Source organism: Ornithorhynchus anatinus, chromosome X1 (assembly GCF_004115215.2).
Source record: "Ornithorhynchus anatinus isolate Pmale09 chromosome X1, mOrnAna1.pri.v4, whole genome shotgun sequence".
NCBI lineage: Eukaryota > Metazoa > Chordata > Mammalia > Monotremata > Ornithorhynchidae > Ornithorhynchus > Ornithorhynchus anatinus.
In genome coordinates this window covers 59018897-59042075 of record NC_041749.1, presented here as the reverse complement: position 1 = coordinate 59042075, position 23179 = coordinate 59018897, and the positions used below count along the sequence as shown (strand labels likewise).

General features: G+C 40.6%; 1 protein-coding gene and 1 non-coding gene across 7 annotated transcripts in view; both read right to left on the bottom strand.

The window, feature by feature from the left end:
- The window catches only part of FRMD4B (FERM domain containing 4B), a 336920-nt gene that overhangs the window by 48648 nt on the left and 265093 nt on the right, over window positions 1–23179 (bottom strand). For all 6 annotated transcript variants that reach the window (XR_003754483.2, XM_029050698.2, XM_029050699.1 and 3 more), the window contains 2 exons: window positions 20488–20544; window positions 19585–19607 (listed from right to left, as the gene is read on the bottom strand). Coding sequence is in view for 5 of the 6 variants with exons in the window: in XM_029050698.2 (XP_028906531.1) it covers window positions 19585–19607; window positions 20488–20544 (80 nt within the window). In the remaining variant the exon portion in view is untranslated. The remainder of the gene's footprint in view (window positions 1–19584; window positions 19608–20487; window positions 20545–23179) is intronic.
- LOC114806986 lies at window positions 8695–8832 on the bottom strand. The gene has a single exon (XR_003755039.1). It is a non-coding gene; the product is annotated as a small nucleolar RNA SNORA7 (small nucleolar RNA).

Genomic DNA, 23179 nt, shown 5'->3' with positions numbered 1-23179 from the left:
CGACTGACTGACTTAAATGTGAGTCTGTCTGTTCTACCTGTCTGAAACTAGAAAGACATACTTAGCCAACATTTTGTGCAGAAGAAGGACATTTTGGTGTCCACAGCATGAAAAACCATGCAAGAATAACGGGCACATGCAGTTGGCTAACTGGATGTTTAATCAATCACAGACATAATTAGCTATTTGCCTAACCATTGTGGACTGAAGAGATGACATTATATGCAATTATGACATTTACATTTAAAAAAAAGTTAAATAAAAGCCCCTTTCACACTATTGTGGGTGCTTCTTCCAACTGTGTCCTTGGTAGGTAGTCTACTGTAATTGCACAACATTTAAAACAATACAATTTTATTTTTATGCAGTAACTTTATCTTGTCCTTAATCCAGATGCCCAACAGATGAAAGGTAATGTGGCTATGTAATATGTGGCCATTTAATTACTTCCAAAATCTCCCATAAAAAAGAAGATAATAGTGGCATTAAAACACAACCTAGTCTACAGTAATCTGGGATCAATCCTGTCTATTTCACAAGACATAATTAGGCTTCAAAATAATCAGGTAAAGCCGGTAGCTTTCTACTTGTACATACAATAGCCTATATCTGAAGTGCCTGTTGGCATTCTCAGAATAAGATCTGTTTGAGGTATAAATACTACCCATTGTTTAAATAGCAGCCTTAAAAATAAAAATTCCTTAGTAAAGTTGGGTTTTGTCTTCACAGTTGGTATCCCAGGTTATCCAATGTTCCCTGGCATGATTAAGCTGCTAATCAGAAACATTTGTCAATGGTCTTCTGTTTGTGGCTAATCAGAGCTCTCCTAAAAGTCACCTCCTTCTGAAAAAGATATTCCCTGATTAATCTCCACTTTTCCAGTCAGGCCCTTCCATAGCCATTTTAGACTCATGTATGTATCTATCTGTTGCTGATTGTAGTTTTGTTTTTTTTACATCCAGTCTCTCACACTTAAGTACTATTTATCTAACTTGATAAGACTTCAGGGCATCAAGAGAGGGAGGATGTGCATTTTTTTCTACATGAATCTACTACCATTGCACTTAATGCTGAAATCTGGGTGGTCTGGGTATTTGGTTCAGTGTCTAGTTGACTGTACAGTGCTAAGTGCTTAGTAGAGTGCTCTGAACACAGTAAGCGCTCAATAAATGCAACTGAATGAATGGTGAGCCCTGAAGGTTCAAGATGCAGAATAAGCACTGATGGTGTTCATCATTGTTATCATCAACATTGATTGGGCACCTACTGTCTGCAGAGCACTGTACTAGGTGCATGGGAGGATATGATAAAAGTAGAGGACACAGTCTCTGCCCTGAGGATCTTGCAATTTACTGGAGAAGATACAGATGATATGCAAATAATGAGAACAAAAGGGGAATGTATATATAACTGTCAGAAGCAACATTAAGCCAAAAAAAAACCGAGGAAATGATGATAACCACGACTGCGGTATTTGTTAAGCGCTTACTATTTGCCAAACACTAGAGGAGATGCAATGTAAGCTGAGCAAAAGTGGTCCCCAGCTCACTTAGGGCTCACAGTCTAAGAGGGAGGAAGAACCAGTATTTTATCCCCACTTTGCAGATGGGAAAACTAAGGCACCGAGAAGTTAAGCAACTTGTCCACAGTCACACAGCAAGCAAACAGCAGGGCTGGGATTAAAATTCAGGTCCTCTGACTCCCAGGTCCATGCTCTATCCACAGGCCATCCATGCTCCTAAAAAAATAATTAAGATAATTGGCTAATGGAGTGATCAGGGAGGTGGGAACTAATCGGAGAATGCCTCCTGGAGAAGGTGTTTTAGAAATGTTTTGAAAGTGAGGAGGAGCATGATATGGCAGATTTGAGTGACCTTCTACTAGAACTGAGAGTTTAGTGTGGCAAGAGAAAAGTATAAGAGCTCAAGAACATAAAGGAGGAAAATTTCTAAAATAGTGCAAAAAGTTATTAAAAGTACATTCAATTAAAAATGCCATCCATGTGAATTTAGGTGGCTGATTCTGAACTGCTTGTAAAGTAGTTTATATATATATGTGAACTTCAATCCCGACTCTGCCACTTGTCTGCTATGTGACCCTGGGCAAGTCACTTCACTTCTCTGTGCCTCAGTTCCCTCATCTGTAAAATGGGGATTGAGACTGTGAGCCCCAAGTGGGACAGGGACTGTGTCCAATCCGATTTGCTTGTATCCTCCCCCAGGCTTAGTACAGTGCCTAACACATAGTAAGAACTTAAATGCCACAATTATTATTATTATATGATTAAACTTCTGCTTTGTGCTATACCAGAAGGTATGACTAAAGGTTGGGAAAACATCAGTGTTTGAATCCATTCAATGTACACAATTTTATCACATTCCCAAACAGTTCTTATATTCAAAGTACACAGAGGCCTATCAGGTGGTATCTCCAAGACAGCTGTATGAGAAACAACTGAGATCAAAGAGCCAGTAATAGGCAAGATATTTATTGAATGTCCACCAGGTGCAGTGCACAGTACTGAGCACTTGGAAGAGTAAAACAGAAGCATGTCCCATCCCACAGGGATCTTACATTCTAATGGAGACAGATATAAAAAATATTTACCAATAATCAGAATAAACTGACTGTACAATCATATATATATATATATGTATATATATATACACATATACACACTCTCACAGAAGAAGGGAATAAACGAATTAAGTGCTGGGTGTGGCTGGGGAGGTTAATGTGATTTGGAGTGTTAAGGGTGATTGGGGATGGTTTGTTCAACAATGTGGAATTTAGGAGGGCTTTGAAAGTTGGGAGAGATGGTCCATCAGATTGGGTGGGGAAGAAGTTCCAGGGTGCTAGAGCAGAGTGAGATTCAATAGTGAGGTACTACTAGAAGCTTGGCTTGGGAGAAACAAGAAAAGCAGTGATGCCTCATGGATAGCGCAGTGCCAAGCACTTCATACAGTGCTTTGCACACAGTAAGTTCTCAATAAATACAATTGATTGAATGATAGAGCATGGGCCTGGGAATCAGAAGGACTTGGGTTTTAATCCCAGCTCTACCACTTGTCTGCTGGGTTACCTTGGGCAAGTCACTTCACTTATCTGGACCTCAGTTCCCTCATCTGTAAAATGAGGGTTAAGACTGTGAACTCCACGAGAGACATGGACTATGTCCAACCTGATTAGTTTGCATCTATCTACCCCAGTGCTTAGTACAGTACCTGGTACACAGTAAGCACTTAACAAACGCCATTTAAAAAAAAACAATGCATAGAGAAATAAGAAGCCACTGGAGGGTTTTGAGGAGAATATTGATGTAAGATGAGCAATGCTCCAGGAAGATCTCCATAGTAGCATGTAGCATAGAGGGGGGAACTGTTTATTGCAAACCAACTTCGTCAACATCTTGCATCATCTCACAATACTTACAAGAAGCATGTTCATCTATCTATAGTTGTTCTTCATATTTTAAAAGGTTGCCACTGATGGTGAATTTTACCTAGGGGTGTTAAGTGTAGCTGAAAGGCAAATCACTTTAATAACATGTAGGACAATTGGGGTGGTGGGATGCCAAGACTGAAGTGATCTACAGCTAAGTTGACCACCAAGAGAAAGAAGAGTCTGAACTTATTGGTGCTCCCAAAGCACCCCTGAGAAGCAGTGTGGCCGAGGAGTCAGAAGAACTGGGTTTTAATTCCTCCTCCACCACTTGGCTGCTGTGTGATCCTGGGGCAAGTCACTTAACTTCTTCGTGCCTCCTTTTCCTCATCTATAAAATGAGGATTCAACACCCGTTCTTCTTCCTACTGAGACTGTGATCTTCATATGGGATAGGGACTGGCAGACCTAACTATCCTGTATGTACCCCCAGTGCTTAGTACTTAGTAAGCACTTAAATACCATAATCACTGTTGTTATTGTAAATAACCTCACCCTCTTCAGAGCTAAGATGGCCATTCTAAAGAAATGGCAACAATACTTCAAAGATCTTAACACAACTTCCAATCCTGAGAATGATACCTTACTCCTATAAAAGAGAAAAACTGTCCACCAGACAAGGGTATGACTTTCATTCCAATTTAAGAGGATGCCATCAATACAGAGTCATGATATGCCAGGTGCCGTAGAAGCAGCATGGCATAGTGGATACAGCATGGGCCTGAGAGTCAGAAAGTTGTGGGTTCTAACCCAAGTCTGCCACTTATCTGCTGTGTAACCTTGGGCAGGTCACTTCACTTCTCTGTGCCTCAGTTCCCTCATCTATAAAATGGGGATTAAGACTGAGAGTCCCATGTGGGACAGGGGATACGATTTGCTTGTATCCACCCCAATATTTAGTATAGTGCCTGGCTCACAGAAAGTGCTTAACAAATACCACAATTATAATTATTTTTAATAATAAAACTCCTGGCTTTAATAAACTGGGAGAAAATACCATAGGATTTCAAAAGCACTGCTATCAAGAATAGCAAGAAAGGATATGGCTGAAACTAAAAGGCATCATACTGTTTTCCATTTCCGGATCAGCTCCTAAAAGAAACAAACAAACCTGTTTTTCCTTCCATTTAAACTGTGAGCCTCTTGTGGGACAGGAACTATATCCAATCTAATTACGTTGTGGCCTCCACAGAGCTTAGTCCGATGCTTGGCATACAGAAAGTACTTAATAAATACCATCATTATTATCGTTATTACTAAAGAATGTCCTTATATGCCCTCAGAATCACAATGTGTCTTTATACCACAACCTGGAACAGCATACAAAACCTTTGCTGCACATCAACAGCAAGATCACAACATTGTATTTACAGATATTACCTAAGTTTATGTCACATCCATAGACTTGACCTCTAGCGGCTACTAAACAAGTCTGACAACTCTGAGAAATGTATCACGATCCAAAGGCAATTCCACAATGGTATGGCAAGTTGTGTCAAAACTGGAGGTGTCTTAATTGTGTAACAGGTCTCTCTTATTCAATCTACTCTACTATGTTTATGGATACACTGAGGGATCTAGGAACAAGTTTTCAGATATTTTTCTGTCTCTCCTCTCCCCGGACCCCCACCCCCACCGGAAAATCTACCCACTCAAGAGCCTTACAAATACCATTGAAAGTCCCCTGAATCAGTCATACAGGAAATGTTGAAGACTGTACTATGGAAATGCAAACACTGGAAGACCTATAATGATTATGACCTACTTTGCAGACTCAAACTATTAGGGGCTAATTTACCATTCCAAAAAAGAGTGAGACTGAGTATCATTTCTACACAAGGGAATCCCTACACACAACCAGGGATGTTTAGTGCTACTGAGCTAAATGCTGTCACTTTATTCCCCCACTAGGCAGCACACTGTCCAAAGACATGGGGAAACTGAATTTAAAAGGCCAGCTTTTTCTTTTGGGAGTTTGTGGCCGACTGGCATCAAGCTTCAGACCAAATTGAAGTTGACAGAGTAGTCATATTGCCCATCCTTTATATGGTTACAATGCCCAACCTTAATAGACTCTCATCTGACTTTGAGTAATTTCAGCATGTTTCCTGTGTACCATATTTAACATCAAATGGTGAGTTCCTTTTATGCAATCTACCAGCATCAAAGCAATGCTTGTCAACGGGTGGAGCTCATGAGGAGAATGAATGACAGTGGGAGAGCCAAGCTGGGAGAGTCAAGCTGCTGCTGAATGGTGAACGGGACTCTTAGTGAGGCAAGTAAGAGACACATTTTAAAGATGCAAATGAGACAGACTCTAGAGTGTCTACTGAGAGCCTTTGTGGATACCAGATAAGGAGACACACATGATGTCACATGCGTTATGCCAGGCACACAATGTAGTGTAATAATAACATACATGCCATTTAGTGGAAGTACTCCCCAAACCACCTGAACCTAGAGCACTTCTTTGGAGAGACCCCCTGGGGCACTTGTGTTCCCTTTCCAGGTCATTCAGTCAATTGTATTTATTGAGTGCTTACTATGTGCAAAGCACTGTACTAAGTGCTTAGCACTGTAGGAAGCAGCACAGCCTAGTGGATAGATAGAGCACAGGCCTGGGAGTCAGAAGGATCGGGTTCTTATCCCACCTCTGTCACTTGTCTGCTTTGTGACCTTGAGCAAATCACTTCACTTCTCTGTGCCATCTGTGGAAAACAGATTAAGACTGTGAGCTCCATGTAGGGCAGGGACTGTGTCCAACCCACTATAGGGAGATATTTTTGGTGATGCGATAACAAAACAAAATGCAACAACTTGGGTTATTAATTTCTCACCAGCACTGATGCTGAAATAAGATTCAATTCTTCATTATTTCTGTTAGTTATTTCTCAGGATTTCTACCTCTCTTTCATGATACTTTCTCCACCTTTTCTTGTCAGTTCTAAAGAAGGCAAAGATGAAAAGAGCACCAGGTGCAGCCAACTATAATCCAAGAAAAAGAGCTGAAACCTGGTAGTCAGGAGACTCAGGTTCTGGTCCCACCTCTGCCACTCGCCTGTTGTGTGATCTTAGGAAAAGCGTTTTAATTTCTCTGTGCCTCATCTGTAAAATGGGGACGATATCTGTCTCCCTTTTAAATTGTTTGAGCTCTGAGTAGAACAGCAACTGACTGATCTATCTGTTTATCCCACAACTACTCCAGATTTTAGCCCACTGTAAGAAATCCTTTTGAATGCCCAATGTGGCAAACAGCATGGCCTACTGGAAAGAGCAACAGCCTAGGAGTCAGAGGACTTGGGTTCTAATTCTGACTCTGCCACTTGTCTGCTGTGTGACCTTGGGCAAGTCACAATGTCTCTGTGCCTCAGTTATTTCATCTGTAAAATGTAAGACTGTGAACCCCATGTGGGACATGGACTGTGTTCAAGCTATCTCATATCTACCCCAGCACTTCTTAGTATAGTACCTGACACATAGGAAGCGCTTAACAAATGCCATAAAAAAAAGACAGTGAATCATTTTCAGCCACATGTACACTCCTAGGGGAATTTCACTGTCTTTTTTGAATGCAACGGACAACTATATATATACATACATACAGATTTTAAAATGTTAGCATTGGAAACAGAGAAAATTCAAAGGAGTTGCCACAACTGCTGTAAATAGGAGGAACTGAAAACTGCCATGTAACAAGTCTAATATGACAGCTAGCACTTGGCAGGAGAATCAATGTGGTTGTAATTAGTACTATAAAATGTCTGATAGGCCCCCTGCCGCCTATCATCCCTAGCAGATTAAATTCAGTGGTGACTCCTTAAATTCTCACCTCACTAACCACCTCTGAATAATTCCCTCTGATGTCAAGATGAATACAGAGGTACAAATGAAAATTTGTCTATGTGCCAAAATAAGGAAGGGCAGTTGAAGAACCTGTCCATTGTCCATTAAAAACATCTGCATTCTTGTCTGTTGGTATAATTCCTTTACAGTGTCAGCAATTTTTTTAAGTTGTTTTTCCTGGTCTAGAAAGATGTATTTAAAGTCACTTGGGGCAGAAAAAGTCTAGAAACAGACTTTCGTTATACTATTCTGGTGTTTTCTGTGTGTTCTCACAATACAAGCATCTCTATTGTTCTTAAGTGAGGGCTGGTGGCAAAAATAATGCTTCTTTTAAGAGTCACTTTTTACTTTGGGCCCCCAATTAGAGTACAGGCTTAGAAGTTAGAGCATGGACCCGGGAGTCAGAAGGATCTGGGTTCTAATCCCAGCTCCACCACTTGTCTGCTGTGTGAACTTGGGCAAGACACTTAACTTCTCTGTGTCTCAGTTACCTCATCTGTAAAATGGAGATTAAGACTGCTCATGGACTGGGTCCAACTTGATTAACTTGTGTCTACCCCAGCCAGAGCTTAGTACACTGCCTGTCACAAAGTAAGTGCTTAAATACCATAACAAAAAAAAGGATCCTCCAAATAGCTGGCCTAAATTAGTAGTGAAGCTGGAAAATAGGAATGCAGTGTAACAAACACCAACTAGACTGGTTCTACTGTCTATAATAACAATATATCAACCTGGAACCTTTCTACATAGCATAACCAGCCCTAACATTTTCACACCTTTCTACATTAACCAGGATCACAGCACTGATACATCTGATAGGAGAAAACAGCAACAGCCTACGAAAAGTTCCTTTATAGTGTTGTGTGTTGTACTGTATTTTACATTTTTATTACAATTTTTGTTTGCCAACCACCCATGTTCTTTTAAGATAGCCTTATTTGCTATGGAACCAAGGCTTGTGGGCCCATGATAATTTGAATACATTAAAAATGTCACTTGGATCACATTTTTAATTCTTGTAAAGTTTTTAGTAAAATCTAGATAAGAGATTGGCCTGTGCATTTAACTTCATTTTGACCCCTCAGTTCTTTAATAATTGCTGGAATTATGCCTCATGGTAGCCATTAAGAGTTACCTCAGCAGTAGCAATTTAGATTACTTCAAATCTCCATTCTGCACAACACCTAAAGAGTCTTGTCTTATGCTATCGAGTCCTTTCCGATCCATAGCAACACCATGGACACATCTCAGAACGCCCCGCTTTCCATCTGCAATTATTCTGGTAGTGTATCCATAGTTTTTTTGGTAAAAATACGGAAATGGTTTACCATTGCCGCCTTCCACACAGTAAACTTGAGTTTCCGCCCTCGACTCTCTTCCGTGCCGCTGCTCCCAGCTGGGTGATTTTTGACTTGTAGCAGATTGCTTTCCACTCACTAGCCACTACCCATGCTAAGAATGGAATGGCTATGCCTCTGCTTGACTCTCCCTCCTGTAGTCGAGACTGGTAGAGTACTGGAAACTCTCCAGGTGCAACCCTGAGAGGCACCTAAAGAATACTGGATGTGTAATTGTAGTGTACTGTCATGTGGCAATAGTTTTTCTTTATTTTCTGACAAAGTGGAAATCCAAAGAAATCTTCATTTTGGGGAAAATTTTCTGTTGAACCAATGAAGTTATTCATGGTAAAGCATGATACACCACAGCATCCTCATTCCTATCCAGTCCTTCCTGAGTAGACACTCTTCCTGGATTAGCTACATTAGTCTTGGTTCTTTTATACATCTAAATCCTAACTAAAAATGAAAATATCTGTTGTTAGCCCTCTGTGCTTCCAATACAGTATGCACAAGTTTGCCTGATATTACGAGTATGGCAGTGACATGCCAATGAGGCCTTTAGCATAATGCAGAGTAAGCAAACTTGGAATCTGAATTCTTAGACCGTGAGCCCCATGAGGGGCAAGGCCTGTAGTGTCCAATATGATTAATTTGTATCTACCCCAGTGCTTAGGATAGCATTTGACACATAGTAAGTGTTTAATAAATTCCATTATTCACATTTGTTCAAATTTGTTCAAATTTTAATATTCAAAATTTCAAATAATGTTTGCATATCTGTCAACACTGTTAAGTGGCAAAGTGCAGAAAACTAACAGTAAGTGAAATTGCTATGTTCATGCACCTCAATGCAATGTAAAATGAGTGGTAGCATTTCTTTACTTAATAGTATCATTTGCTTAAGTATTTACAAATAACACATAAGGGAGAAAAGCCAAAATAGGATAAATTCACTTTATGTGGAATCATCTTGGCAGATCCCAGGGAGCATCTGTTCATACAGCAAGAAGCTATTCCAGCAGAGTGCCCATTCTTGGGATTAAAGGGTTTTTTACTTTCCTATATGTCCATTTTCTTGTTTCCCAACTCAGATTTTATCCCTAACTTTCCTTCCATGGTAAAAGTTCATATATAGATAGATAGATAGAAATAGGTGTATTATATATCTTTTATGGTATTTGTTAAGCACTTGCTATGCGCCAGCCACTGTTCTAAGCGCTGGGGTAGATACAAGCTAATCAGGTTGGGCACAGTCCACGCCCCACATGGGGCTCACAGCGTGGCTCAGTGGAAAGAGCACGGGTTTTGGAGTCAGAGGTCATGGGTTCGAATCCTGGCTCAGCCACTTGTCAGCTGTGTGACTTTGGGCAAGTCACTTAACTTCTCGGTGCCTCAGTTACCTCATCTGTAAAATGGGGATTAAGACTGTGAGCCCCACATGGGACAACCTGATTCCCCTGTGTCTACCCCAGTGCTTAGAACAGTGCTTGGCACATAGTAAGCGCTTAACAAATACCAACATTATTATTATTATTAGTTTCCATTCTATAGATGAGGCAACTGTGGCACAGAGAAGTTATGTGACTTGCCCAAGGTTACACAGCAGGCACATGCTGGATGTTGAGGGTGGGGAGACTTGAGGGAGAAGAGCAGAAATATAAAGAATTACTGTTACCAAGGGAAATAATAATAATGGTGGCATTTGTTAAGCACTTACTATGTGCAAAGCACTTTTCTAAGTGCTGGGGGGCAACAAGGTAATCAAGTTGTCCCATGTGGGACTCACAGTTTTAATCCCCATTTTACAGATGAGGTAACTGAGGCACAGAGAAGTTAAGTGACTTGCCCAAAGTCACACAGCTGGCAAGCGGTGGAGCAGGGATTAGAACCCATGACCTTGGACTCCCAAGGCTGGGCTCTTTCCACTGAGCCACACTGCTTCTCTAACATAGTGAGCCACTCAATAAACAACCAGGCCACAATATATGAACGTAATGCAATGCCACGGCCCAGTAATATCAGTGATTTATGAAAGAAATGGACCTTAAAGTTTTACATTTTAATGGCATATATTAAAAAAATATTATTTGGGGAGTGAAGCATGTCTAATAAGGCACCCGCAAGGTGTGCTTTTCAAGTGGCTTTATTCAACATATTTATAACCCTATAGACTGTAAGTTCTTTGTGGGCAGGGAACATGTCTACCAACTCTGTTATAATGTCCTCTCCTAAGTGCTTAGTACAGTGCTTTGCACACAGTAAGTGCTCAATTAATGATTGACTGAGTAAAAAAAAAAAGCAAAATTCAGTTTCTAGTTATTCTGTTTTGTTCTAAATAAAAACTAGAAGTTAGCAAGTTAAGTGAAATCGTAGGAAGGAATCAATCATTGGTATTTATTGAGCACATACTATGTGCTGAGCACTGTACTAACTGCTTGAGAGAATACAATGCCAACAGAATTAGCAAACATAATAATAATAATAATAATAATGTTGATATTTGTTAAGCACTTACTATGTACCAAGCACTGCTCTAAGCACTGGGATAGATACAAGGTAATCAGATTGTGACAAGTAGGGCTCACAGTCTTCATCCTCATTTTATAGATGAGGTAACTGAGGCACAGAGAAGTTAAGTGACTTGCCCCTGGTCACACAGCTGACAAGCAATGGAGATGGGATTAGAACCCATGACCTCTGATTCCCAAGCCCAGGCTCTTTCCACTAAGCCACGCTGCTTCTCTGTTCCCTACCCATAACAGCTCATAGTCCAGAGGAACTTAAATGAAGCTAACAAATCAGTAGTAGAAAATTTCTGCCACTGTGGATTTGGACTGATTGATCAGTGATGTAGAGCTGAAACTCTTTGTCATGGAGACTTCACTGGATGAGAGCTGAGAGAGTGTGAAATTTTTGAAAGCCCTTCATTTTTCCATATAAATCAGTCTTAAGCATTTCCATTACCCTAAGGAATCTGCCAGTAAAACTGGGATCTACTTTAAAAGGTTGTTCTATTAAGGCCTTCCCTTCAAATTTACAGTTAGGTGTTACCCCTAGCACATAGAACTTAGATTAAGTTTTACTCTAGTTACACTACAAGTGTAAATTCCTAAATTTCTAAATTCCTAAATGAAACTTTTACCACTGTCCACGAGTCACTAAAAAAAAAAAATAGAAAAAACCCAGCCACCCAGAAACTCCATAACGCACCAATTTACAAACTCTGTTTATCACTCATACAACTGGTGTCTCATGTGTCAGCTCTCAGGAATTCATTATACTGTCTGTGTTTTGTTATCCCACTTGGTAGTTATCTTTGTCGCCCACAAACTAACCCGGAAATCCAAGGAGTCAGCTATTTAAAGAAAATGGAAATCTCTCCTCTAGCAGTTTAACTTTCACTAAGGACAGCTGGGCTGCAACTATGCAAAAGCTAACTGAAGAAATGCATTCACAGATCAGCTGGCTAAAATAGAAGATTCAAGAATGATAAAAACATGGGAAAATCTTTCAATGTATTTCAATTTTTAAAATTCCCAATACTATGGCCTACCTGTTGTGTTTAGAACTGGCCATCTTGACTTCTGTCCAGTGAAAAATTTCAAGAGATGCACTTTACATTATACATTACCAACATGAAGCTTAGGAAAGACCCAAATACAAATGGCTCTCTCTAAGAAAGGTGGACTACCAACTCACTTATGAGACTTTTACAATCACTCAAACAATCCACCAGTCGTATTACCTGGTACGTATTAATGTGTGCAGAGCACTGTATTAAATTGGTAGACAATTCTATTAAAGAGACATTTATCTTTATTCTATAAAATTATTTCCATTAAAAACAATTCATGCAAAATAAACAAAATCCTACTAAAAGGTACCTCAGTAACTGTTACAGGATTAGCCACAAAAGTAGGGAGTTTTCAATACTTTGACTTTTCTCACATTTTTCTTCTATCACAGAATGAAACCTTCCTTTCAGCCCCATTTCCAGAGAGTTCATGACTTTCTGATTTGTTTAGAAACTATCTCACTGCCATGGAACAGAACTAAGGGTGTAACATCTATCTGCTTAGTTCTCTGATTAAATAAAAATATCACTCCTCAGATGCTCAGGCTGCAATGGCACATGAGTATTATCTGTAAATGTTTACAGACCCCTTGAGAGTGAGAGCAGCTCTTTGAATGGAGTGTGGCAAAACCAAAATACCTCCCTGACAGGGACATTATAATTACCACAGATCCCAAGCACAACCTCTGTTAAGACCTCATGCTGGGTTAAGACACTCATCCTGTCCCTGTGAATTAATCTTTACTTGCTTACCTACTTTAAAGAGGCTTCCTTGCCAATAAGCAGGGCTCTACAAATACATTGTCTACTAATCAGTGACAAATGACAGAATCAAGACGGACAAGTGTGCTGCCCCCTTAATCCTGTGGGTAGTTAGAAAACCTAGTAGCAGGAGGCATAGAGATATGAGAGACAATATCAAATAGGTAAACCAAACATGGGGAGCAGCAGAAAAGTGGTAATTTTGTTTGATGAGTGAACTCTAAGACAACATTTGTTGAGCCTGGGTGGTCATGCTATGCTGCCAGTAAAGGCAGCTAGCTGATTAATAGACAATTTTCCTTGCAGTTCTTCTGAGCCAAAATTAAGTTGCCAAGATGTCCTCAAATTGTCCCACTTCCCTGCTTCCTCAGCCACTGCTACCACTTCTTCACTTGCTTTAGTACTCTTCCTCTTCTTTCTCCTTTCCCCTTCCCATGAGGAGTTAGAGATCTTCTCTTAGAAAGCAGGGCTGGGTGAGCACACAACCCACTTGTTGTTGGTTTTTGGGTTTGTTTTTTTAATGGTATTTGTTAAGCATTTATTATGTGCCAGGCACTGTTCTAAGTGCTGGGGTAGATGATACAAGGTAATCAGTTCTAGGTGGGACTCACAGTCTTAATCCCCATTTTACAGGTGATGGGTAACTGAAACACAGAAGTGAAGTGACTTGCCTGAGGTCACGCAGCAGACAAATGGCAGAGCACATCCTTCTGGCTCCCAAACCTGTGCTCGATCCACTAGGCCATGGGGCTTGCTTGGTGCTGTCCTACCTAGCAAAGTGAATGGGTGCTTCAGAGACACCAACAGGCAGCCATCAAGGCTGTGGGTATAGTGAAGGGACATCAGAAAATTAAAAACTATTACTTGCTACAAAGCAAGAAATGTATCAACTTCTTCTGGCTCTTCGTGACCAAATGATGGGGATCTAAAACATTCTGCAACTGGATGTTCAGAGAAAACTTTTGTGATCAGTGGTAGGATGCCAAAGCTGATGAGATCCAGAGATATCTTGACTGCCTCTAAAGTGTAAGCTCGCTCTCCAGAGTGTAAACTCATTGTGGGCAGGGAATGTGTCCATTATATTGTTATATTGTACTCTCCCAAGCACTATTACTAATAATAATATTTAAGGTATTTGCTAAGTGCTTATTATGTGCCAGGCATTCTAGTAAGCACTGGGGTGGGTACAAGCAAATCGGGTTAACACAGTCCCTGTCCCATGTGGGGCTCACAGTCTCAATCCCCATTATACAGATGAGGCCACTGAGGCACAAAGAAGTGAAGTGACTTGCCCAAGGTCACACAGCAGATGACTGGCAGAGCCAGGATTAGAACCTATGACCTTCTGACTCCCAGATCTGTGCTCTATCCACTATGCCATGCTGCTTCTACGGCACCTGGCACATAGTACAGTGCCTGGCATGTAGTATCATGACTCTAACTGTATTGATGGCATCCTCTTAAGTTAGAATGAACTTTATGGAATGAAAGCAAGTGGGGCCGGGTAAACTGTAATCAATCTACTCCTCATAGGTTCTCAATCCTGAAGTCTTAGTGCCACGGCTTGTCAATAAGAAGCAGCATGGCCTAGTGGAAAAGGGACAGGGCTGGGAGTCAGATCACCTGGGTTTTACTGGGAAGCAGTGTAGTCTAGTAGAAAGAACGAGGGCCTGGGAGACAGAGGACCTGGGTTCTAATCCCAGCTCTGCCACACACCTGCTGTGTGACATCAGCAAGTCATAACTTCTCTGTGCCTCAGTTCCCTCATCTGCAAAATGGGATTCAATACCTGTTCTACCTCCTACCTAAACTGTGAGCCCCATGTGGGATCTGATTACCTTGTATCTACCCCAGCGCTTAGTATTGGACTTGGCACAAGCTCTTTACAAATACCACAATTACAAATCTCATCTCTACCACTTGCCTGTTGTATGACCTTGGTAAGTCACCTAACATTTCTGTGCCTCAATTTCTCCACTTGAAAATTGGGATTCACTACTTATTCTCCATCCCACTTAGACTGTGAGGCCTATTTGGTACAGGGACTAGGTCTAACCTAATTAACTTGTTTCTACCCCAGTCCTTAGTACAGTGTTTGACTATCTGCTCTGCTAGGTGGGACTTGTGAGGAGAAAAAATGACAGCAAAATATCCAAGCAGCTGTTGTATGTTGAACTGAAAGGGGACACATACAAGACAGGAGGGCAGAACAAACAGTTTTTAAGACTTGCAAAAGCTGTCTGAAACAATGGGCTGTTGGGAGACCCTTGCAGCAGACAGACCAGCATGGTGAGTAGTAATAAGGATGGGGGGTGCTCTCCTCAAGCAAAGGTTTCATAAATATCAGGATACCATGGAACAGGCTTGAAAACAGAGGCAGGCCCTGTAAAGGACAAACCTGTTTGGGTGACAAGGATCCATCTGTCCCTGCATACAGTGGAGAAGGAAGTGTCAGTCACACATTGGTCTTTTCCTCCACACTTGTAAGCAGAGATAAGATCTCACTGTCAGTAATATCAACGTCAAAAACAAAGGTGGCCCACTCTCACACACACTTATCACAGGTGGGTTAGCACTGAAAAATGGTCAATCAGCCATTGGCTAATTGTTACAGCCCTTGCAGGAAAAGGAGAGCAAGCTGGGCTGGAAGATTGCTCTTGGCCTGCCCAAGTGGTTTGCAGGGGTTCTAAAAGTCCCCCAGGTAGAGGACTAAGGGGACTTGCCTGCTGTGATTGTCTTTCCCAGGTGAGCAACTTTGGCTCCAACAGGATCAGCCACAGCCAGGGAAGTGAAACCAAGGTGGGCAATCCAAGTGGATCAGGGCAGAGAACTGCTTGGAAGTCATTGGCCTTGCTAACACTGAGTCCAGCCCGTCCATCACCAGGCCTGTGAATAGTCATGATATCATCCTCCCTGTTCCAAATGTTCAACTCCCTCCTCAAACTCCCTGAACCTCCCTACATACACCTCTTGCTCCTAATGATCTGGCTACCTATTTTATTGAAAAATTTGAAACCATGAGGCGTGATCTCCCTAAAATCTCCCCCATTCCTTTCCAGTCCCTCCCTCCACCTACCCCTTCCTTCAACTCTTCCATCTTTCCCAGCAGTAGCTCAAGAAGAGCTCTCCTGCTTTATTTCAAAATCCACCCTTCCATCTGCACATCCGACCCCATCGATTCAAACCTTATCAAAGCACTTGCCTCCTCCCTGACCACCATCCTCAACTTCTTCCCCACTGCTTTTAAACATGCTCATGTCTCTCCTATTCTAAAAAAAACTCTCCCTTGACCCCACGGCTCCCTCCAGCTACCACCCCTTCTCCCTCCTACCATTCCTCTCCTTGAACGAGTTGTCTACACCCACTGTCTCAAGTTCCTCTCCTCCAGTTCTTTCCCTCCAATCTGGCTTCTGTCCCCTTCACTCCACAGAAACCACCCTCTCAAAGGTCACCAATGATCTCCTTCCAATGGCCTCTACTCCATCCTAATCCTCCTCGACCTCTCAGCTGCCTTTGAACACTGTCGACCACCCCTTTCTCCTGGAAACATTATCCAACTTCGGCTTCACTGACAACGTCCTCTCCTGGTTCTCTTCCTATCTCTCTGACTGCTCATTCTCAGTCTCTTTGGCAGGCTCCTCTTCTGCCTCCCACTCCCTAACTGTGGGTGACCCTCAAGGTTCAGTTCTGGGTCCCCTTTACTATTCTCCATCTACACTCACTCCCTTGGAGAACTCATTAGTTCCCATGCCTTCAACTACCACCACTATGCAGGGGTGATTCCCAAATTTACATCTCCAGCCCTAATCTCTCTCCTTCTCTACAGTCTTGAATTTCCTCCTGCCTTCAAGACAACTCTATTTGGACACCCTGCTTGGTGACTTGGAGTCACCTCAAACTTAACATTTCCAAAACAGAACTCCTTATCTTCCCACTCACACCGTATCCTCCTCCTGACTTTTCCATCACTGTAGATGGTACCACCAGTCTTCCTGTCTCACAAGCCCATAACCTTGGCGTTATCCTGGACTCGTCTCTCATTCAACCCACATTTTCAATCCATCACTAAATCCTGTTGATTCCACCTTCACAACATCATTAAAATCCACCCTTTTCTCCCCATCCAAACTATCATGTTAATCCAAACATTTATCCTATCCTGCCTTGATTATTGTATCTGCCGCTTTGCTGACCTCCCTGCCTCCTGTCTTTCCCCACTACAGGGCATACTTCACTCTGCTGCCCAGATCATTTTTCTACAAAAAATATTCAGTCCATGTTTCCCCACTCCTCAAGAACCTCCAGTGGTTGCCAATCCACCCCTGCATCAAACAGAAACTCCTAACCATCGACTTTAAAGCACTCAATCACCTTAGCCCCTCCAACCTCACCTCACTGCTCTTCTACTACAACCCAGCCCACACACTTTGCTTCTCTAATGCCAACCTACTCACTGTACATCAAACTCATCTATCTCGCTGCTGATCTCTTTCTTGCCCATGTCCTACCTCTGGCCTGGAACGCCCTCCCTCTTCCTATCTGACAATTACAATCTCCACCTTCAAAGTCTTACTGAAGGCACATCTCTTCTAAGAGGCCTTCCTGACTGAGTCCTCATTTCTTCTTCTCCCACTCCCTTCTGTCACCCTGATTTGCTCCCTTTATCCCCCAGACTCAGCCCCATGGCACTTACATGCTGTTATAACATACTGTTATACTGTACTCTCCCCAATGCTTAGTACAGTGCTCTGTACACAGTAAGCGGTCAATAAATACAATTGCTTGGTCCCTATTTCCCAGGTGCTGAAGCAGCAGCAGAAAATAATGGTGTTGGGGCAAGATGGCTGCAGAGCAGTTGTAAACCTGGACATTCCCTCCCGCTCCAGCCTAAACCTGACTGTTACTGAGCGTTTCACTTTGGCAGGAGAAAACTGAAAGAGTTTGTTTTGGCAAGTGAAAACACCGAGGAGAAGAGCAGCAGGAGCAGCTTGCAGATAGGCAGGGTGGGGGTGAAGAAGCAGTGGAAAGGGGAAACAGGCCCCTGATAGGGTAAAAGGCTGATATGCTGATCCAGTTAGAGATTCTATCTCATCATTGGCTAGGGGTTTCAGCAAATGCCCGTCATGAATGCTTTTTCATACTTCTGCTGGACAGATGGAAGTGAGAAAACAAATACTAAATTCCACAAGACAGAAGGGAAACAGTACAAGAAAATAAAAGCCGGAGGAGTCTTTGAAAGAGGGGAGTACAATTTTAGCCACTGGCCATTCAAATCCACCTTGATTTTTCATTATCAGGTATGCGAACATTTGCTGCGTGGAGATGATGGGAAAAGTCACTTAAACCATTAAAAAATCAGGAATTACATTCTTATTGGTCTGACTACCAATGTTACAGAAATGATCAATAATAGGCTGAAGGATCAATCAATGGCTAAATCCTGAGTCTCCTTCAAAACCAAATAGGTGGTGCTGAAGACTGTGGTTATACCTGCATTTTACCAATTGTCAAATTTTCATTCACTCTGGGAATTTCCCATGATTTGAAAAGGGGCCAAGTGTGGATGAAGGAGATGAACAGAAACAAAGCATATGAGAATTACCAACATCTGTAAGATTCACTTTCACTGGGATGAAGAAAAACACTATTCTTCCCCTAAGATATACGAGGAAAAAATCAAGGCAATACTAATTGGAAAAAGCACCTCGGCTTATCATTCTGCTTAGATGAATGTATCTGAATCCCAGCTTGAAGTTTTTCAACTGAAACACTATTTCCTTAAGGCATTTTTCATACTTGGGAACTACATGTTTTTGTTATCAGTTTTTGTTATCAGTCTGTTGCGCAGTCAAAGTACACCAATGGCAAGCTGTTGAAGTAGAACTGTAAATAAGCTGTGTAAAGTCTGCAGGTAGTAAAATATTAACATGTTAAAGTCTGATCTTTTGAATTTGTGTTTGGTTAGGGAGCCGTTTCTAATTGGAGGCCCCTACTCTCTGTCCCCAATACTTTTTTTCACTTTTCAAACTTCAGTTATTGCATGGAAGGGGCAGTTAGAAAGTGAATTCAAGGATAAACACTGTCTGATTATGTGGCAACAGGCAGTTAAAACCAGAAACTAAGGCCCACACTAACAACAATGCAACTGTCAGGTCAAATGCATAACGGGTGAGTCCCCTACAGGGCAGCTGCAGAAGAAAGCAGCATATTGATCTTCTAACTAAGCAGCTGACAAACTTTATTTTATTGTGCATACATTAAGACTTCTGAAAGACAAAACTGTTTTACCAAAATCCTACTAAATCCCTTATATATTATGTAGTCTTTGCTAAAACAGCAGAGAAAATGAAAGCACTTTAGTTCCACCTAGGAGGACACACTGCAATTAACTGTCGGGGTGGTTTGAAAAACTGTAAGAAAACTTCAATTCTCAACTCATTCACAAAGGGAACAGGCTCTCTGCTTGACAGTAAAAGATTATCCCCAGGGAAAGGATTTTGGGCCCTTGGCTATGGAAATGAATCTGTTTCCTTCTGATTTTGTATCAACTATTATTTTAACAACTTACACCAACAAACCATTAGGCCTCATATGCCCATCAACATTAAAAAAGTAAAACATTACCTGGTGTAGTCCCCTTTAGCTTCCTAAAATAAAAAGAACAGAGCAACATTAAAATATGGTCTATCAAATGCTTTATGTGCTAGTTTATATTTTCTTTTGAATAATATCATACCCTTCTATTTGTGATTTACCAAATAAAAGCTTTCAAACAAGCAAGATTGATCCTGCATGCAGGATGAGACCCGCATCGAAAGAATGCTGACATTTGGAAAGGTTTTGTTCTTGTTAAATGAAGAGGCAACAACATTTTGGGATGTCCAGATAATTTAGTCTCATTGCATTTTTTCAAAGGGCATGTGACAAAATACTTCTTCATAAAAATATGAGGCTGGAGATCGGACATAAAACATTTGGGACCATAAAACACTCGATTTCTCTTTGCTCTTGAAACAGCTACAGTGGTTTTAACATTTTCTTTAGTGAAGCTACTTTTTGCTTTTTTAAATTGACAATTCGTTTTTCCACTTAAGAAATGCTACATCTCCAATTCAAATAACTTTACCACATGTCTATCTCATGGTCTTCTTTTCCAGGATATATATATATTTATATATTGTATATGTATATACTTTTTTCTTCTTAGTAATAGCAGTAGTGATGGTAAAGGAATATTTTGAGCACCCACTGGGTGCAATTGTCCTACACTAAGATCATGGGAAGTGCAAAACAAAGAAGGACTTATACATTGAATAATCCGCGATTCTCTTTGGAATACATAATCTGTCACATGGCAACATGCGCAAAATAGACTTTAGCCAAACAGCAAAAACTGCAATTCACTTTCGATCTGTCAGAGAACCATCGGGATTAAGACACATCAACTGCGGGGATAGGCGAAAGTTTCTCAACGGTAGGTACAAAAAAGGAAAGGAAAGATGCCATCCATTAAAAGAAAAGTCTTACCTGTAAAATCAGTGCCGCTAATTTAAAAATCGTTTCACTTTCTACCTCAATCTGCCCCTGTTGGTATAAAAGGAAAACATTAAATGCACAAACTCCAAGAGCACACTATGTGGTAGCATAGAACTGTTGAGTGTGAGAGGCTGTCACTTCTCAGCTCTTCCACGATCCACTGTAGACTATACCAACGCAGTGGGAAGGGGTGGGGGGTGGGGGATACTGCAAAATGTTGGGATTAAAGTGAAACCTTACTATTCAGTTTACGATCTCTTTAAAAAGATATATATTTTCAGAGGATTGTTCAGGATTTAGGATTCCGAAAGGAGAAGAAATACAGTTGTTTCTGAAAGTTCATGTACTGGATGGTGAATCCTCCTTTACCTCTTTAATTGAATTTATTCAAGTCCTACAGGTTTTTCCAGATTCGTTTGCCTCACTGTTTGCCAGAGATGTTTCTCTCCGCTGTGTCAGGATTAGGTAGCAAAAAAGTCACCGTTTTCACAAACATTTATGCATCGATGAAAATTATTTAAATGAATACATACTTTTAATAAAATAAAGTCTGTTGTCTGTATAAACAGGAACAGTGAAATTTCATTATTATTATTACTCAGTAAATCAATCGCATTTATTTAGCACTTACTGTGTGCAGAGCACTGTACTAAACGCTTGGGAGAGTACAGCATAACAATGTAACAGAGTTGGTAGACAGATTCCCTGCCTACCACGAGTTTACAGCCTAGAGGGGGATATTACCATTATTATTGTATTTGTCATTATTATTATATTTGTTAACCACTTATTCTGTGTCAAATATTGTTCTAAGCACTGGGACAGATTAAAGTTAATCAGGTCGGACATGCTCCCTGTCCAATATGGGGCTCACAGTCTAAATCCTAAAATTTGATTCAATTTATTTAGATTAAAAATTTTCTACTTATAGACTTTTGGATGCATTCTTAGCCACCTAAAACAAAGTGGAGCATGAAAAACACTGTGCTCTTCATGCATTTGGCTCCCCCTTGTACATAGAGATGTATAATTACATTATTGAGCATTTTACCACTTAAGAGGCTATTACTGGTTAGTTCCAAGGATTCCAATTTTTAAATGGGGTTCTTCTGTGATGTTCATTACGATACAAATAGTCTCTGACAACCCAATTCTGCTTAATAAGATGCCCTAGATAACAAATTAATATTAACTGATTACCCAAAATATTTAAAGTATTTATATTACTACTCCTTAGACACTCTATCAACAGAAGAGGACAGGTTAAGAGAAACATATTCTGTCTGCACAAATATTTCGTATCTACCACCTGTTGAATATGAGAGTTGGAGATTATTCTTATAGGAAATAAGGTCACTATGAAAATTAGAAGATTTAGATAATTACACGTGGATTTTATTTTTGTAGTTAAAAATCAATCAATTGGCACTTGCAAGAGTGGGACATGGGGATGGAGGAGCATTTTCTAGGATAGTAGGGAACTAGACTTTTTTCAATATTCTAGCCATGTTGTATATGTTTACCTGTAATGTATTTTAGTGTCCCTCTAGATTGTAAATTCCACTAGGGCAGGGATCCTGTGTACCTACTAGCTCTATTGTGCTCGCTCAAGTGCTTAGTACGGTGCTCTACACAGAGTAAGCACTCAAACACTATTGGTTGATACAAAAAGAAGTTGGTCAGCACTAAGTAGTGATGATAAACACTTTCTATATATCTCAAAAGTAAAGTAAATGAGTCCTGTTTTGTTGAGTCCATGGTTAATGTCCCTCCTCTAGACTGTAAAGCTCATTATGGGCAGGGAACATATCTGCTAATTCTGTTAGTTTAGTACAGTCTTAGTAAGTGCTCAGTAAATAACATTAATTGATTGACGCTGCTCCTAGAAACTTGAGAGAGAATTCTTCTGCCTGCATTCAGAAGCAGATTCTGATTCAACTTCACTGGTGAGAGCATCAGAATTCAAACCCTCGGGTGCTTCGTTGTGGAAGCACCAACTGTCATTCTGGTCTTACAGAACAGTCAGTCAATCAATCAGTAATATTTATTGAGCATAGACCATGAAGAGCATTGTACTAAAACTTCTGAGAGGGCACAATGGAGTTAGTTAAAGAGCCCTGCCCTCAAGGAGTTTACAGTCTAGCAGGGGGAAAGCTAAAATAAATTAAGAGAAAGGATTAAATCAATAGGGCACAAATACATATAAGTAAATGCAATTGTGGATGTGGAGGCAACGGTATTTGCATTTTGATTTGATGAAAGAAGATCAAGAAATACAATCCATGTTGGGATTGAACTAAAATTTTAACAGGTTAAAATTCTTAAATGGAAAAGAAAGAAGTTCACAGTGAGTGACAGTTGAAAGAAAAATGAAGAAAAAATCCTAGAATCCAAAAAGAAAGATTAAAATATTGGAAAGAGTATCTGAAAACATGTCCAAGATAATTGTAAATGAAAAAGGATATTAAAAATATTACTCGTTATCCATTTCTTGTTACAGCAAAACCTTAGAATACTCATTATCAAATACAAAAATGACCTAAAATCTGAGTGCCATTTTATTTTGAAGCCTTAGGAAGGTCTTTTTAATCTTTCTGGGTCCTCACTGAACCATCTATAAACCAAGAATAATAAAAGCTATCCATTTCACAGCACGTTGTGAAATTTAATTAACATTTGCAAA